General features: G+C 71.0%; 3 protein-coding genes across 3 annotated transcripts; all 3 read left to right on the top strand.

Annotated features, from left to right (window-relative positions):
* Nucleotides 1–747: 747 nt before the first annotated feature.
* On the top strand, nucleotides 748–4,167 carry SLC6A8 (solute carrier family 6 member 8). Its single transcript, XM_026052682.1, has 11 exons — nucleotides 748–1,027; nucleotides 1,095–1,227; nucleotides 1,487–1,621; nucleotides 1,696–1,799; nucleotides 1,871–1,995; nucleotides 2,070–2,182; nucleotides 2,252–2,389; nucleotides 2,728–2,830; nucleotides 2,904–3,004; nucleotides 3,753–3,923; nucleotides 4,012–4,167. The coding sequence occupies exons 1-11, from the start codon at nucleotides 783–785 to the stop codon at nucleotides 4,141–4,143; spliced, it is 1,500 nt and encodes a 499-aa protein (XP_025908467.1). The 5' UTR covers nucleotides 748–782; the 3' UTR covers nucleotides 4,144–4,167.
* A 1,235-nt stretch (nucleotides 4,168–5,402) lies between these two features.
* On the top strand, nucleotides 5,403–6,791 carry LOC112958696 (epidermal differentiation-specific protein-like). Its single transcript, XM_026052615.1, has one exon. It carries the CDS (start codon nucleotides 5,403–5,405, stop codon nucleotides 6,789–6,791), a length of 1,389 nt encoding a protein of 462 aa, XP_025908400.1.
* Nucleotides 6,792–7,717: 926 nt separating this feature from the next.
* Nucleotides 7,718–14,336, top strand: QARS (glutaminyl-tRNA synthetase). The gene is given in 24 exon segments (XM_026052614.1): nucleotides 7,718–7,855; nucleotides 8,425–8,522; nucleotides 8,524–8,626; nucleotides 8,692–8,767; nucleotides 9,061–9,125; nucleotides 9,253–9,306; nucleotides 9,706–9,763; nucleotides 10,133–10,204; nucleotides 10,413–10,498; nucleotides 10,710–10,796; nucleotides 10,927–11,026; nucleotides 11,198–11,276; nucleotides 11,376–11,484; nucleotides 11,567–11,697; nucleotides 11,810–11,902; nucleotides 12,110–12,247; nucleotides 12,337–12,424; nucleotides 12,497–12,640; nucleotides 12,712–12,816; nucleotides 12,952–13,044; nucleotides 13,206–13,333; nucleotides 13,779–13,845; nucleotides 14,072–14,197; nucleotides 14,273–14,336. Coding segments are annotated over 24 exon segments (2,289 nt in total). The 3' UTR covers nucleotides 14,324–14,336.
* Nucleotides 14,337–14,952: the final 616 nt, after the last annotated feature.

The raw sequence follows: 14,952 nt of genomic DNA, 5'->3' as shown, positions 1-14,952 counted from the left end.
GGGGGGTTCCTGCTGCCCTTCCCGGGGCTGGCAGAGCCTGCACCGTGCCGGGGGGTTCCTGCTGCCCTTCCCGGGGCTGGCAGCACCGTGCGCAGTGCCTGGGTTTCCCGCTCCTTTGCTGGGGCTGGCAGCACCCTGTCCAGGACTCCCTGCCCAGGACTGCCTGCATGGTGCAGCACACAGCGCCCTGCCGTGGCTCCTGGCACGGTGCTGGCAGCACCCAGCGCCCTGCCGGGACTCGCTGCGCGTGTCTCCTGCACGCAGCGCCCTGCCCAGGCTCCGTGCTGTCAGCACCCGGCGCCCTGCCGGGGCTGCCTGCACGTGGTGCCTGCACCCTGCCCCTTGGGGCTGCCGGCGCCGCGCGCCTCCCGCTGCACTCTGCCCGGGGCCGGCGCGCGCTGCCCGCGCCCTGCCGGCTCCCTGCGCCCGCTGCTCCCGCCTCCGGCCCTGCCCGCCGCTGCCCGCGCGCCCTGCGGGCTCCGTGCCCGGCCCCGTGACCCGCGGCGCCCGAGTCTCCTCCGTGCCCGGCCGCTCCCTGTGCCCGTCCCGCCGCCTGTGCCCGTGGGGACTCCCCAGTGTCCTTCCTGCTGCCCCTGTGTCCTGCCCCGTCCCCACCGGCTCCCTGCGTGCCACCCCATCCGCTGTGCAGGTCCCAGCTCCTCCCCGCATCCTGCTGGCTCTGCCCGTGCCCGGCGGCTCCCCGTGTCCCACCACGGGCACCAGGGCTGGGCGCCGCTCCAAGCTCCGCTCTGCCCCGCGCGCCAGGTCTGGGCTTGGCCTCTATGGTGATCGTCTTCTTCTGCAACTCCTACTACATCATGATCCTGGTGTGGGGGCTCTTCTACCTGGTGCACTCGCTGACGGACACGCTGCCCTGGGCCACGTGCGGCCACGCGTGGAACACGGAGCAGTGCGCCGAGTTCTTCCACCTGGAGCTGTGCGCCAACGCCAGCGCCAACGCCAGCGCCTTCAACGTCAGCTGTGCCGACATGGCCAACAAGCGCTCGCCCGTCATCGAGTTCTGGGAGTGAGTGTGGGGCCGCGGGGGGGGACGCCACGGGGCCCCCCCGGTGCTCAGCGCCGCCCCCCGGCAGGAACAAAGTGCTGCGGCTCTCGGGGGACCTCAGCGAGCCGGGGGAGATGAACTGGCAGATGATCCTCTGCTTGGTCACCACCTGGGTCGTGGTCTACTTCTGCATCTGGAAGGGCGTCAAGTCTACGGGGAAGGTAACGCGGGGCGGCCGCGTCCCTCGCGGCCCGCGGCGTGCCCGGCGGCGCGCGCCGCTCGTCCCGCCTCGGGCACGTTGCGGCTGCCGACGCGGGAGCACTCAACGATGCTCCCAGCCACCGTGGTGCGTGCGGGACGTCCAGCCCCACGTCTGCCGAGGAGGCGTCACCAGCAGCCCTGGCCGTCCACGAGCCGTGGCCCCGCTGGGACGTCAGCGCCTCGGACACAGGGGTCTGAGCGGCGCCCGCCCCTCCGCAGATCGTCTACTTCACGGCGCTCTTCCCCTACGTGGTCCTCATCCTGCTGCTGGTCCATGGCGTGACGCTGCCCGGCGCGCTGGGCGGCATCGTCTACTACCTGAAACCCGACTGGTCCAAGCTGGCCGAGGCGCAGGTGAGGGCAGGGGGACGCGGGCACCGCGACGCCGGCCCCGGCACCCGTCCCCGACGCTCTCCCTTGCGCCCCAGGTCTGGATCGATGCGGGCACCCAGATCTTCTTCTCCTACGCCATCGGGCTGGGAGCGCTGACCGCGCTGGGCAGCTACAACCGCTTCCACAACAACTGCTACCGGTAGAGCTCTGTGCTCCTGCGCCGGTGCCCGCGGCGTGGCCGGCGCCGCGCTGACCCGCTCCCGCCCGCAGGGATGCCTACATCCTGGCCGTGATCAACAGCTCCACCAGCTTCTTCGCCGGCTTCGTCGTCTTCTCCGTGCTGGGCTTCATGGCTTCGGAGCAAGGCGTGGACATCTCCAAGGTGGCCGAGTCCGGTGAGTGCCGGCCGGTGGGACGAGGCGCTCGGCGAGCGCCCGCAGCGGTGCTAGCGACCCCGCTGTCCCTGCAGGCCCGGGCCTGGCCTTCATCGCCTACCCCAAAGCCGTGACGCTGATGCCCTTGTCCCCGCTCTGGGCCACGCTCTTCTTCTTCATGCTCCTCGTGCTGGGACTTGACAGCCAGGTAGGGTGGCGGGGAGGGGGCCAGCGCCGGCGTGGCACGAGCCGCCCGCGAGCCTCATTCCCGCCGCAGTTCGTCGGCGTGGAGGGCTTCATCACGGGCATCCTGGACCTCTTCCCCCAGCCGGGGGCCGGCTCGCTGCGCCGGGAGCTCACCGCCGCGCTCTGCTGCCTCGTGTGCTGCCTCATCGACCTCTCCATGGTGACACAGGTGGGGACACGGCCCGCCTGGCCCGGGGCTGTGCTCTGGGGTGGCCCCCGCGTGGGGCAGCAGCTCCCCGTGGCGTGTCCATGGGGTCCCTGCACCGTGTGGGTCACCTGTGGAAACTTTGTGGGTCGTTTGTGCCACAAGGGCCACCGGCGCCGTCTGCGTCCCCGGCGCTGCACGGGTCACCGGTGCAGCGTGCAGTGCTGCGTGGGTTGCCGCTACCACGCGGGTCACCCGTGGCTCGCTGCACGGGGCGCCGTGGGGCACTCGCGTCCCCGGGGCCGCCTGCGCCCCGGCAGCCGGCGCAGCCCCACGGACGCGCGGCGCGTGCCGTCCCGCAGGGCGGCATGTACGTGTTCCAGCTCTTCGACAACTACTCGGCCAGCGGCATCACGCTGCTCTGGCAGGCCTTCTGGGAGTGCGTCGTCATCGCCTGGGTCTACGGTGAGGCCGGCGCCGCCGGGCGGGGGGCCGCGGGCGCCCCGCGGGGCCCCGTGTGACACCCCCGCGCCCGCAGGTGCCGACCGCTTCATGGACGACGTGGCCCGCATGATCGGCTACCGGCCCCTGCCCTTCATGAAGTGGTGCTGGGCCGTGGTGACGCCGCTGGTCTGCGTGGTGAGCGGGGCTGACGCGCGTGTGCAAGCGTGTGCAAGCGTGTGCAAGCGTGTGCGCCCGGGCGCCGCGGTGCCGTGGGCGGCGGGCTCCCCCCGGCGGCCGCTCCGCACATGGCAGCACGGGGCGCCGCGGAGCCACACGTGTCGGGGCGGCGGGAGCCGCGTGTGGGGACCAGGGGGACGTGTTTTGGGACCGGGGGGGAGTCACGTGTGTGGGGGGACCCTGGGGAGCCCCACGTGTGTCAGGGCGCCCGACACGTGTCGGCGTGTCGTGGGCCGTGTGGATGTTGGTACCGCAAGGAGTCACGTGTGGGGGGGGGTATCAGGGAGTCGCTTGTGTGTTGGGGTCACTGCGAGCCACATGGGGCTGTGGGAATGTGCACCCTGGGACCCCGGAGAGCCGCATGTGTTATGGTCCATGGGAGCCACACGTGGGTCGGGACCCCAGGGTGTCAAATGTGTCCTGGGGCTCTGCAGGAGTTGTTCACAAGTTGGGGGGCTGGGGAGCCACATGAGGGACGTGTGTTGGGATCTGGGGGAGTGACGTGTCTGGGCTTACGGATGACCCCTGCGTGCTTGGGGTCTGTAGAGCCCCATGCACGTTGGGACACGAGGGCGTTGGGATCCTGTGCGTGTCGGGGCCGTGGGGAGCCACGCGGTTGGGGTCCCTGGGGCCGGGGCGCGGGGCTGCCCCACGTGCGGGGCCGGGGCAGCGGCAGCGTGGGCGCTCAGCGCCTCTGCGGGCGCAGGGCATCTTCGTGTTCCACGTGGTGAACTACAAGCCGCTGACGTACAACAAGACGTACGTGTACCCGTGGTGGGGCGACGCCATCGGCTGGGTGCTGGCGCTCTCCTCCATGCTCTGCATCCCCTGCACCGTCCTCTACAAGCTCCTGCGCTGCAAAGGCTCCCTGCGCGAGGTGAGCCCGGCGGCACCGCGCGCGCCCGCAGAGGCACCGTGTCCCCGCTCACGCGCCGTGTCCCCGCTCACGCGCCGTGTCCCCGCAGCGCTGGCAGCTCCTCACGACGCCCATCTGGGGCCACCACCACCTGGAGTACCTGACGCCCGAGGCCGAGGCCAAGCTGCTGGCCCCGGAGCCGCCCAAGGAGAAGGCGACGCTCTTCGAGACTGTGATCTGAGCGCCGCGCCGCTCCCGCCCGCCATAGCAATAATGCCAGCGCCGCCTCCCACCGCCGCTGCCCGCCGGCGGCCGCCCGGGCCGGCGCCCCGGCGCGGGGCTCCGGGCTCCCGCGCGCAGCCCGGCCCCGGCCTCCGTCCGTGCGCCCGCCCGTCCGTCCGTCTGTCCATCCACCGGCGCCCCGCGGCGGCCGGGCAGCGCCTCGCTCACTAACTGCTTCCCGTAGCGTTTGTCTGGTGTAACCCCGACCGCCCCGACATCTGGCAATAAATTGGGAGACCCTGGCACACTCCTGGCTCGGCAGGTTGGCAGGGGGTGTGCGGCGGGGGCTCGATGTGATGGATTCGAGTACGGAGCGCACGGAGCGGGGTGGGAGCTGGAATAAGGTGCCGCCTCTTCGTGTGGGGCAGGGGGCCCAGTTTCTCACCCTGGGGTGGGTGGACCACAGCAGTGCGTGTAGGGCGATCCAGGCAGGGTGGGAACGGTGGGACAGCGGGGCCACCAGTCCCTTCTCCCGGTCACACGGTGCCCATGGCCGGTGTTGGGGCACCCCGTGCAGCTGCCGCCAGGCCCAGCGCCGGCCGGCGCGGCGCATCCCGCCCCAGGGCTGGGGGTCTCGGCTGCAGGTCGGACCCAGCCCAGGGCTCCTTGTCCCTTTGCGGGCACCCCCGGCGGTGGCCGCGGGCCGGGGCCGCGGTGTCGGCTTCGGACACGGGCCGTGCTCGGGCCAGGTGCCAGGGCAGGGGCCGCGTTGGGCTGTGTTGGTGACAGCACGCTCGTCATGCCGCGTCACGGGGCAGCGTTGCAACACGCTGCGATGGGGGGGCTGCATGTGCCGGGCCGTGCGTGGTGCCGTGCTGGCGAGATCGGCTGGGCCGTGCCACACTGGGGGGCTACACCTTGCCAGGGGCTCCACCTTGCCCGGGGGCTGTACTCTGCTGGGGGGCTGTGTCCCACGGCTGGGTCGTGCACCTGTAGGACCTTCCCCATCGTCATTCCGCCGTACCCGGTGACCCTGCGGGGTGAGCCCGCTGGTCCTGCCCCGCCGGCCGGCGCTGTAATTAGCTCAGGCAGGGCGGAAGCGCTAATTGGCGGTGACTCGCTGCCGCTGGAGCGCTGCGTGCCGGGGCGAGGCAGGACTTTCCGGCAGGGCTGGTCCCGGGGCCACCCGGCGTCCCGGCCCACGGCCGGGCCAGATAACAGCGGCGGCGGAGCGGCGCGGAGCGGAGCGACGGGGGGGCCCGGCGCGGGGCCGTCGCCATGAACCGCATCACCGTGTTCGAGCGCGCCGACTTCGAGGGGCTGAGCCGCGAGTTCAGCTGCGATGTGCCCGACCTGCACGAGCTCGACTTCGGCGACTGCATCGCCTCGCTCAAGGTGCTGGGGCAGCCCTGGGTGGCCTACACGGGCGCCAAGTACGAGGGGGAGGCGCACGTCTTCGAGGAGGGCGAGCACCCGGCCGTGGGGCGCCCGCGCAGCTTCTCCTCGCTGCGCCTCGTGCACCACGACCTCTGCGAGCCGCAGATCACCCTCTACGAGCGGCCCCATTTCCAGGGCGCCCGCAAGGTGGTCACCGAAGAGACCAACCTGGCCTACGGCTACTTCAACGACCGCGTGGGCTCGCACGAGGTGCAGCGCGGCGTGTGGGAGCTGTCGCAGCACCCCGGCGGCGGCGGGCGCCGCTGCCTCGCGTGGCCCGGCGAGCGCCTGGCGCGCTACGAGCCCGAGCAGGGCCTGCAAGGGCGGCTCTCGCACCTGCGCCCGCTGCGCCCGGGCCGCCCGCTCGTGGCCGCGCGGCTCCTCTGGGAGCAGCGGCGCGTGGAGGACGAGCGCGAGGTGCTGCTGGACGAGATCGTGGCGGTGAACGAGACGTGGCGGGAGCAGGCGCTGGCGGCCAGCAGCGCGCGCGAGTACGGCACGGCGCTCTGGCAGAGCTTCCACTTCAGCAATGCCACCAGCCTCAAGGCCGGGCTCTCCTTCACGCTGGCCGTGGAGGCGGCCAACGTGTTCACGGTGCACAAGGGGCGCAGCGAGAGCAGCACGCGGCGCGAGCGGGTGGCCGTGCAGCTGCCGGCCGCCGTGCCGCCGCGCGCCGTGCTCCGCGTGCACGTGCTGCGCCGCGAGGTCACCTTCTCCGTGCCCGTGCTGCTCACGGTGACGCAGAACGAGGCCGTGCGCACCGAGATGGGCGAGTACCGCAGCGTGTCGGGCACGCACGTCTGCGCGCGCTACAGCGTGAAGCCGCTGCCGGAGCCGGGCGCGCGGCCGGCGGGCGCTGCGGGGGACGAGGAGGACGACAGAACACTACAGGCGGCCGCTGCGGGGGACAAGGAGACACAACAGGCGTCCACTGTGAGGGACAAGGAGGCCAAGCGGACACAACAGGCGGCTGCTGCGGGGGACAAGGAGGACGAGGGGACACAACGGGTGTCCACTCTGGGGGACAAGGAGGCCGAGGGCACCCAGCAGGCACCTGCCGTGGGGCACCGGGGGACTCAGGACACCCACGCGGTGCCCACTGCAGCGATCAAGGAGATCAAGGGGAGACAGCGGTTGTCTGACACAGGGGACAAGGAGACTCGGGAGACCCAGGCGGCGCCCGCTGCGGAGGACAAGGAGGCCGCGGGGACGGTGCAGGCTGTGGAGTAACGTGGATAGCCGGTGGGGGCTGAGCCCCCTGGGCCAGCCAGGCCTCCTGCCCAGCCGCTGCCCCCGTCCCATTGCCATCGGTGGCTCCAATAAAGGTCTCTGGCAGCCACCCGCCTGCTGCACCAGGGTGCTGTGGGGCACGGGGGGTGTCCCCCACCTGGGACCCCTGCCGGGGCTGTCGGTGGGGAGAAATGGCAGAGATGGGAGGGACGTGGAGCAGGGATAGGGAACGTGGAGCCGGGGAGAGGACAGGGGGTTGTCCTGGTATCTGGAAGGGACGCAGGGAGAGGGACATGGGTGGTGGCACATGGGACACGGGGCAGGGACACAGAGCCCACTGGGGACATAGGGGAAGGCAGGACACGGTGAGGGGACGTGGGGTGGGATATGGGACGTGACAGGGAAAGCCGGGGCACAGAGGAGGGGCAGGGGGATGTGGGACATGATGGGGGGACACGGGGTGGGATACGGGACGTGGGAGAGCGGGGGCACGGAGAGGGCCCGGGAACCGGCACGGGAACTGACACGGGAGGGCACCGGGGTGGGGGCCGGTCGGGGGGCGGGTCTAGGGCAGGCAGGAGGCGGGGCGCGCCGTAGAGCCCCGCCCCTCCTGGGGTCTGACCCCGCCCCTCGATGTCTGACCCCGCCCCACCACGAGGCCCCGCCCAGCACCGCGGCCCCGCCCCGGCTCCACCACGTGTCCCGCGGCTGCGCCGGGCCCTTTAAATGATGCAACGGCTCGCACGCCCGGCCCCGCCCCCCGCGCGCCCATTCGCGGAGGCCGTTACTCCCTTCGCCTTCCTATTAGGCCAGTTGGGAAGTGCGCGGATTCTATTGGCAGAGCTTTCTCCGGCGCCCCGCCCGCCCAGCCCCGATTGGCCAGGCGTGGCCCCGCCCCCCTGGCGGCAGGCGGCGGCGGCGGCAGCATGGCGGCGGCGGCGGAGGAGGCGGAGGCGGCCGAGGCGCTGGGGCTCTTCACCGGCATCGGCCTCAGCGAGGCCAAGGCCCGCGAGACGCTGCGCAACGCGGCGCTGAGCGCGCTGCTGCGCCAGGCCGTGCTGCAGGTGCGGGGACACCTCCGGAGGGGCCCGGCGCGGGGCCCGGCCCGGCGCGGGGCTCATACCGGCGCGGGGCCCGTCCCACGGAGGGGCCCGGCCCGGCGCGGGACCCGTCCCGGTACGGTCCCGTTCAAGTGCGGGGCCCGTCCCGGCGCGGGGCCCGTCCCACGGAGGGTCCCGTCCCGTGGCGGGTCCCGTCCCGGCGCGGTCCCGTCCCGGCGCGGGTCCCGTCCCGGCGCGGGTCCCGTCCCGGCGCGGGTCCCGTCCCGGCGCGGGGCCCGTCCCGGCGCGGGGCCCGTCCCGGCGCGGGGCCCGTCCCGGCGCGGTCCCGTTCCGTGGCGGGTCCCGTTCCGTGGCGGGTCCCGTTCCGTGGCGGGTCCCGTTCCGTGGCGGGTCCCGTTCCGTGGCGGGTCCCGTCCCGTGGCGGGGCCCGTCCCGTGGCGGGTCCCGTTCCGTGGCGGGTCCCGTCCCGGCGCGGTCCCGTCCCGGCGCGGTCCCGTCCCGGCGCGGTCCCGTCCCGGTGCGGTCCCGTCCCGGCGCGGGTCCCGTCCCCACGCGCTGCCCCCGTCCCGCAGGCGCAGCGCGCGCAGGGCCCGGCGCTGGACAAGGCTACGGGCACGCTGCTCTACAGCGCGGCCTCGCGCCTCAAGGCCCCGCAGCACCTGGGCTTCCTTCGACTACCTGAAGAGCCACCCGCTGGAGCCGCTGGACGCGGCCGCCTTCGAGCAGGCGTGCGGCGTGGGCGTGAGCGTGAGCCCCGAGCAGATCGAGGAGGCCGTGAGTGAGCGGGCGGCGGGGCCGCGGGGCGCGCCCGGCCCCGCTCACCGCCCGTCCGTCCCCAGGTGGAGGCCGTGGTCAGCCGGCACCGAGCGGAGCTGCTGGCCGAGCGCTACCGCTTCAACATGGGGCTGCTGATGGGTGAGCGCTGCGGCACACGGTACCGGTACTGCAGGGTGCCGGCGCTGCGGGCGCCTCCTCTTCCCCCGCGCCTGCCTCTTCCCCACCTCACCACCATGTAGACCGTGCCCGGGGCAGAAATCCCGCTGGGGATGTTGGGGACACCGGGAACATCCCTGATCCCGGGCACTGCCCCCAGCCGCCATCCGTGGCGTCCCGGCTCAGGACACGAGTGTCTCGTCCTCAGCCCAGGGGTGCGGAGGCTGCAGCCCCCAGGGCCGGGCCTCTCGCCCACCGTGTCCCTGTGCCCGCAGGGGAGGCGCGGAGCCGGCTCCGCTGGGCAGACGGCAAGACCATCAAGAACGAAGTGGACCTGCAGGTGGGCGCCGGGGCGGCAGGCCGGGCGCTTCGTGGGCTCGGGGTGCTGTCGGTGCCGTGGCCAGCACGGGAGCTGGGCGCCTTTCCCACCCCTGCGCCCGCACTGGGCCCCTTTCTCGCTCCCTCAGGTGCTGCATTTGCTGGGCCCCAAGACAGAAGCTGATTTGGAAAAGAAACCAAAGGTGAGGCGGAAGGGAAGGCTGGCATCGGGATAGGCTTTTTCCTGTGTATCCAGGTGGGCTTTGCAGCTCCCAAATGCGAGTTCTGTACCCCCAGTCACACTCCTGCTCCCCTGAGCACCCTCCAGGCTGTCTGGCTGGGCTCTGGGCTGGGCACGGAGCCCTGAATCTGCAAGCAGGAGCCTGGCAGTACCGGGCTGGCTCCAGAGCCTCCTCGAGTCATTTGCTGCTCCTCGGGTGTAGCAAATGTCTCGGGCAGAGGGAACCTGCTGCAGTCGCACAGCACTGCGCTGTCCTAGGCCCTGTCACTGTCCTGGGCCGAGGGGATGCTCGGGGACAGCAGGGTTGGGGGTCAGAGCGCGCTGGCTGAGGTGCTCAGCCGTGCTGTGCTGGTCCCTGCAGACCACGAAGGCCCGTCCGGCCCCGTCGGAGAAGCAGAAGGCGGCCGTGGTGGAGAACGGTAAGAGGCTCCACCGTCCTGCTGACAACCGCTGCACACCCGAGGCCGTGCGTGAGTGAGGGGCTGCGGTGGCCCCTGCCCGCGGTGGCCTGGTCAGCAGGGAGGAGCGCCCCGGCGGCTGCCACCCACCCTGCGGGAACCAGCGCCCAAGGTGCCAGGGACGCAGTGACCCAGGAGGTTACTGCTTTGCTCCTGGAACTGCCCTGGCGTCCAGCACCCACCCTGCCCTGGAGGGGAGGGCAGGGTGCTGGGCAGAGCTGGGCCCTCGTGAGCTGCAGGGCCAGGATTTTGTGCTGGTTGCTCCCTGGGGCAGCCAGGGAGGGTTGTGGTGGCACCAGCTGCTGCTCAACCCCTGTCTATTGTGTGCAGGCGAGGTGGGCACGGAGACACTGTCACTGCTGGAGCAGCTCCGGGGAGAAGCCCTCAAGTTCCACAAGCCGGGTGAGTGGGAAAGGCACCGTGACCTGGTAGGAGCCACGTGTGGGCCTGCGTGGCCTGGCCCCAGCCTTGGGCTCTGTGTGAGCCTCTCGGCTCCACGTCCTTCCCTATGGGCTGGCCTAGCCCAGCCCAGCCCAGCGAGGAGCTGGAGCCCTGCCGCATCCCTGGAAGAGATCCCTGCACCCACCCTGACCATCCTGCACCCCTCCAGGAGAGAACTACAAGACGGAGGGCTACGTGGTGACACCCAACACCATGGCTCTTCTGAAGCAGCACCTGGCAGTCACAGGTGGTCAGGTGAGCTCAGCCCTGAGTCCAGCGTGCCAGGCTGTGGCTCAGGGAGCAGCATGGCTGGGGGACACAGCCCATGTTTGGGACAGTCAGAGGTGGCACCCATGTGGCACACGGGGCCGTGTCAGACCTTCGTGGTCTCGTGTTAGTGCCCCTCTCGTGGGAAGGGACGGAGTCTCCTGCTGAAGGACAGATGTGTCCCCTTTATCCCGTGCAGGTGCGGACGCGGTTCCCACCCGAGCCCAACGGGATCCTGCACATCGGCCACGCCAAGGCCATCAACTTCAACTTCGGCTATGCCAAGGTGAGAGGCGCCCAGCCCTGCTGGCAACCCCGGGGCCCTCGCTGGGGCCAGACACGCTCTGGGACCAGAGCTGCTGGCCTGGCTGTGCAGCCCCTCGGGGAGCACACACTGACCGTCCCCGCGTCCCCAGGCCAATGGTGGCGTGTGCTTCCTGCGCTACGACGACACCAACCCCGAGAAGGAGGAGGAGAAGTACTTCACAGCCATCCGGGACATGGTGGAGTGGCTGGGTACGGTTAGGGCTGCTGCTGCCGCGGGCGCCTCTGCCTGCGGGTGCTGCAGCTGGGAGCTGGGGCAGCCCCTGCCTGCTCTGTGTCTGCCCCAGCTGCTTCCTTGATGGGGCAGGGGGCACCAGGCAGGACGGGGCCAACCTGGTGCCTCACAGCTCCCCGTGCCCGCAGGCTACCAGCCCTACGCAGTGACCCACGCCTCGGATTACTTTGACCAGCTCTACACCTGGGCCCTGGAGCTCATCCGCAGGTGGGCACTGGGGCAGGTGGGGTGCCGGAGCAGCACCCTGGGCTCCCGCTTGCCGAGGGGCCGTGCCGCTCACAGCGGTGCCCGTATTTCCCCCTGCAGGGGCCATGCCTACGTCTGCCATCAGAAGGTGGAGGAGATCAAGGGCCACAACCCAGCGCCCTCGCCGTGGCGGGACCGGCCCGCGGAGGAGTCGCTTCTGCTCTTCGAGGTCCTGCCTGGCTGGCTGTGGCCGCCGCGTGTGCGTGGGGAGCCGGGGCCCTAGCCCAGCTCACGGCCCTCCCGCTCCACAGGACATGCGGAAGGGCAAGTTCGGGGAGGGGGAGGCCACGCTGCGGATGAAGCTGGTGATGGAGGATGGCAAGATGGACCCCGTCGCCTACCGTGTCAAATTCACTCCGCACCACCGCACCGGGGACAAGTGGTAGGGCGGGCGGTGTCGGCGGCGCGCGCGGCGAGGACGGGCTTGTGTCGCGGTGACCGGCAGCGAGGCGGTGCCGGGTTTGGGAGCGGGGCTGACCGCGCCGCCCTTCCAGGTGCATCTACCCCACGTACGACTACACGCACTGCCTGTGCGACTCCATCGAGCACATCACGCACTCCCTCTGCACCAAGGAGTTCCAGGCCAGGTGAGCAGCACATGCAGCCTGCCCAGAGGCAGCCTGGACCCCCGTTGGGCCCAGCAGCTTTGCAGCTTTACACAGGGAACCTCTGGGTGCAGCCTGGCCGGGGCTTGGATGCGGAGGAGCAGGGGGAGCTGGTGGGGCTGAGCAGAGACCGGTGTGTCTGTGGACCAGTACAAAGCCGAATGGGTTGGGTCTGTGCCTGCCTTGCAGACGATCCTCCTACTTCTGGCTTTGCAACGCGCTGGATGTCTACTGCCCCGTGCAGTGGGAGTACGGGCGCCTGAACCTCCTCTACACTGTTGTCTCCAAGAGGAAGATCATCCGGCTGGTGGAGACGGGCGCTGTCAGGTGGGCCCGAGGCCGCAGCTGGTGCGGTCTCTCTCTGTCCTCGCTCCGCTGTCATGTCGTGCTCTGCTGTCACGTTGTCCTTTCCGCAGGGATTGGGACGACCCGCGGCTCTTCACGCTGACGGCTCTGCGCCGGCGAGGCTTCCCCGCCGAGGCCATCAACAACTTCTGTGCCCGGGTAGGGGCCGTGTGGGCCGGGGTAGATGGCTGTGTCCCTCAGCTGGCGCAGTGACGCCTCCGTGTCCCGCAGGTCGGGGTGACGGTGGCCCAGGCGACGATGGAGCCACACCTGCTGGAGGCCTGCGTGCGGGAGGTGCTGAACGAGAAGGCGCCCCGCGCCATGGCCGTGCTGGAGCCGCTCAAGGTCACCATCACCAACTTCCCTGCTCCGCAGGTGAGGTAGCCTTGGGCTGGGGTGTGGGGTGGGAGCTCCCGGGGCAAACGCTCACCCTGCCTTGTCCCCAGGCCCTCGACGTCCTCGTGCCCAACTTCCCAGCTGATGAGACCAGAGGCTTCCACAAAGTGCCCTTCCAGCCCACCATCTACATCGAGGAGACGGACTTCAGGGAGGTGAGATGGGCACGGACCTCTGCACACATCAGTCTGTGCTGCGCTCGCTCCTGGAACTCCACTTTGGGAATGGAGGGATGCAGGGGAGCGGGGCCAGCCCTGGGCACCCGCTTGCACTGCTGAACTGTCTCACAGGACATAGACAAGGGCTACAAGCGCCTGGCCCCCGGGCAGCCGGTGGGGCTGCGACACACTGGCTATGTCATTGCTGTCCAGAATGTCATCAAGGTGGGTGACGCCGGGCCCTGGCGCTGTGAGGCTGCCCACAGCGGCTGTGTGGAGCGGGGCGGCCCCCAGCCTGCCCTCCCCATGCTGTGGGGCTGGAGGGGCTGCCCCACGGCCGACCTGCAGTGATGGGGCTCCTGCCTCATTCGTCTCGTCCTGATCAGGACGCCGGCGGGCGCGTCATGGAGCTGGAGGTGACCTGCACCAAGTCGGACGCGGCAGACAAGCCCAAAGCCTTCATCCACTGGGTGTCAGAGCCGCTGGCGTGTGAAGTGCGGCTCTACGAGCGCCTGTGAGTCCCCGGGCTGCCCGCAGAGGCTCGGGCGCAGGGTCGTTGGTTTTGCTGCAGCCTGGCCTGGCAGCGTGGCCGGGTGCCAGCAGGCTCTGCGGAGGCACTGCTGCCTCTTGGCAGCTCAAACCGGAGCTGCGTGTTCAGCAGCTTTCTGCCACCGCCGGCTCTGTGCTCCTGCCGGTCATGCTGGCAGCCTGGCTGTATCCCATGGCCCCTCGTGCATCAGGCCAGGGCTCCGTGTCCCTCATGGGGAAAGGACACGGTGCTCCTGGGCAGCACTGCAGGTCTTGGCGGGTGCCGGGGAAAGGCCACGTCCACCTGGCAGCAGAGGTGTCCCCGCTGCTCCGTGGGGACAACGCTGCTGTGGGGCTCTGAGCGTGGCTGCCAAGGGGCAGAGCGGCCCCTCGCCCAGGGACTTGGACTGACAGCCCCTCTCTCGTCGCAGGTTCTTGCACAAAAATCCCGAGGACCCCGCAGAGGTCCCAGGTGGATTTCTGAGTGACCTCAATCCTGTGAGTAGTAGCAGAAGGGCCCAAAAGGCTGGGGGAAGCCAGGAAGCTGCTGCCCCACAACCAGAGGCAGCTGCTGCAGGGCTACCCCTGCTGCTCCCTCATGTGGCCCTGGTTGTCCCCAGCTGCTCCAGGGAGAGGGGCGGGATGGGCACAGCACAGGGGGCTGGGGCGAAAGGGGCAATGGATGCACCCATTAAGCTGCTGCATGTCCCTGTTTCCCACACAGGACTCGCTGCGCGTGATCGACACTGCCCTGGTCGACAGATCCGTGTTGTCCGCGCAGCCCTTCAGCAAGTTCCAGTTTGAGCGGCTGGGCTACTTCTCCGTGGATCCGGACAGCAGCGCGAGGAAGGTGCGGCTGGCGGAGCGGGGTGGCTCTGTCCCGCCGCGCGCCGCCGTGCTCAGGGCGCTGCCTCCCTCTCCCCAGCTCGTGTTCAACCGGACGGTGACGCTGAAGGAGGACCCGGGGAAGGACTGAGGAAGCCGCCGCTGCCTGCGGCCGCCCTGCCTGGCTCTGGGGCCGTGTCCCAGCCCGGTGCCGCCCTGCGCAGCCGGGCAGGGCCCCGTCCCCGCGCCCTGTGAGAGCCACAGCTGCCTTAGCACGAGCCCGCGGGGCCGCGCAGCGCCCGGGGCAGCGTCACCTCAATAAACGGAGCAGCACCAGAGCCACCGCCTCTGTCCTCTGTGTCCTGTCCCCAGCGCGGCCGGGGAAGGGGGGAGAGGCGCTGCCTTAGCACACGAGTGCTCAGCGCCGGCCCCGCTTTTGAGGCCCTTGCTGCCCCACTGCTGTGGGGCTGCTGCCCCTCAGGGAGGGCCGTGCAGCCTGGAGAGGAGCCCGGCTCCAGGCTTGGCCCCGCGTGGGCTCCAGGACTCCAGTGGGGCTGGGCTGCTGCCCCACACCAGGCCAGGGAGAGCTGGCGCAGGGTCCCGGCTGCCCGCGGGAGCCGGGGGCAGCAGCGGCATGGCTGGGGCGGCACGGGGGCAGGCTCCGGGGCAGGATGCGGGGCAGGAAGGGCACGGGACGCCGCTCTGTGTACAAACAGCGCCCGCTCGGCCCCGTTAAGGTGGACTCGAGCGGGGCGGCCCCACGCAGCCGGCCCGGGCGCC

The sequence above is a fragment of the Nothoprocta perdicaria genome, unplaced genomic scaffold, assembly GCF_003342845.1.
Source record: "Nothoprocta perdicaria isolate Ctin4 unplaced genomic scaffold, notPer1 scaffold_9, whole genome shotgun sequence".
Classification (NCBI taxonomy): Eukaryota; Metazoa; Chordata; class Aves; order Tinamiformes; family Tinamidae; genus Nothoprocta; species Nothoprocta perdicaria.
The sequence above is the reverse complement of the archived record's forward strand: the minus strand, read 5'-3'. Positions and strand labels throughout refer to the sequence as shown.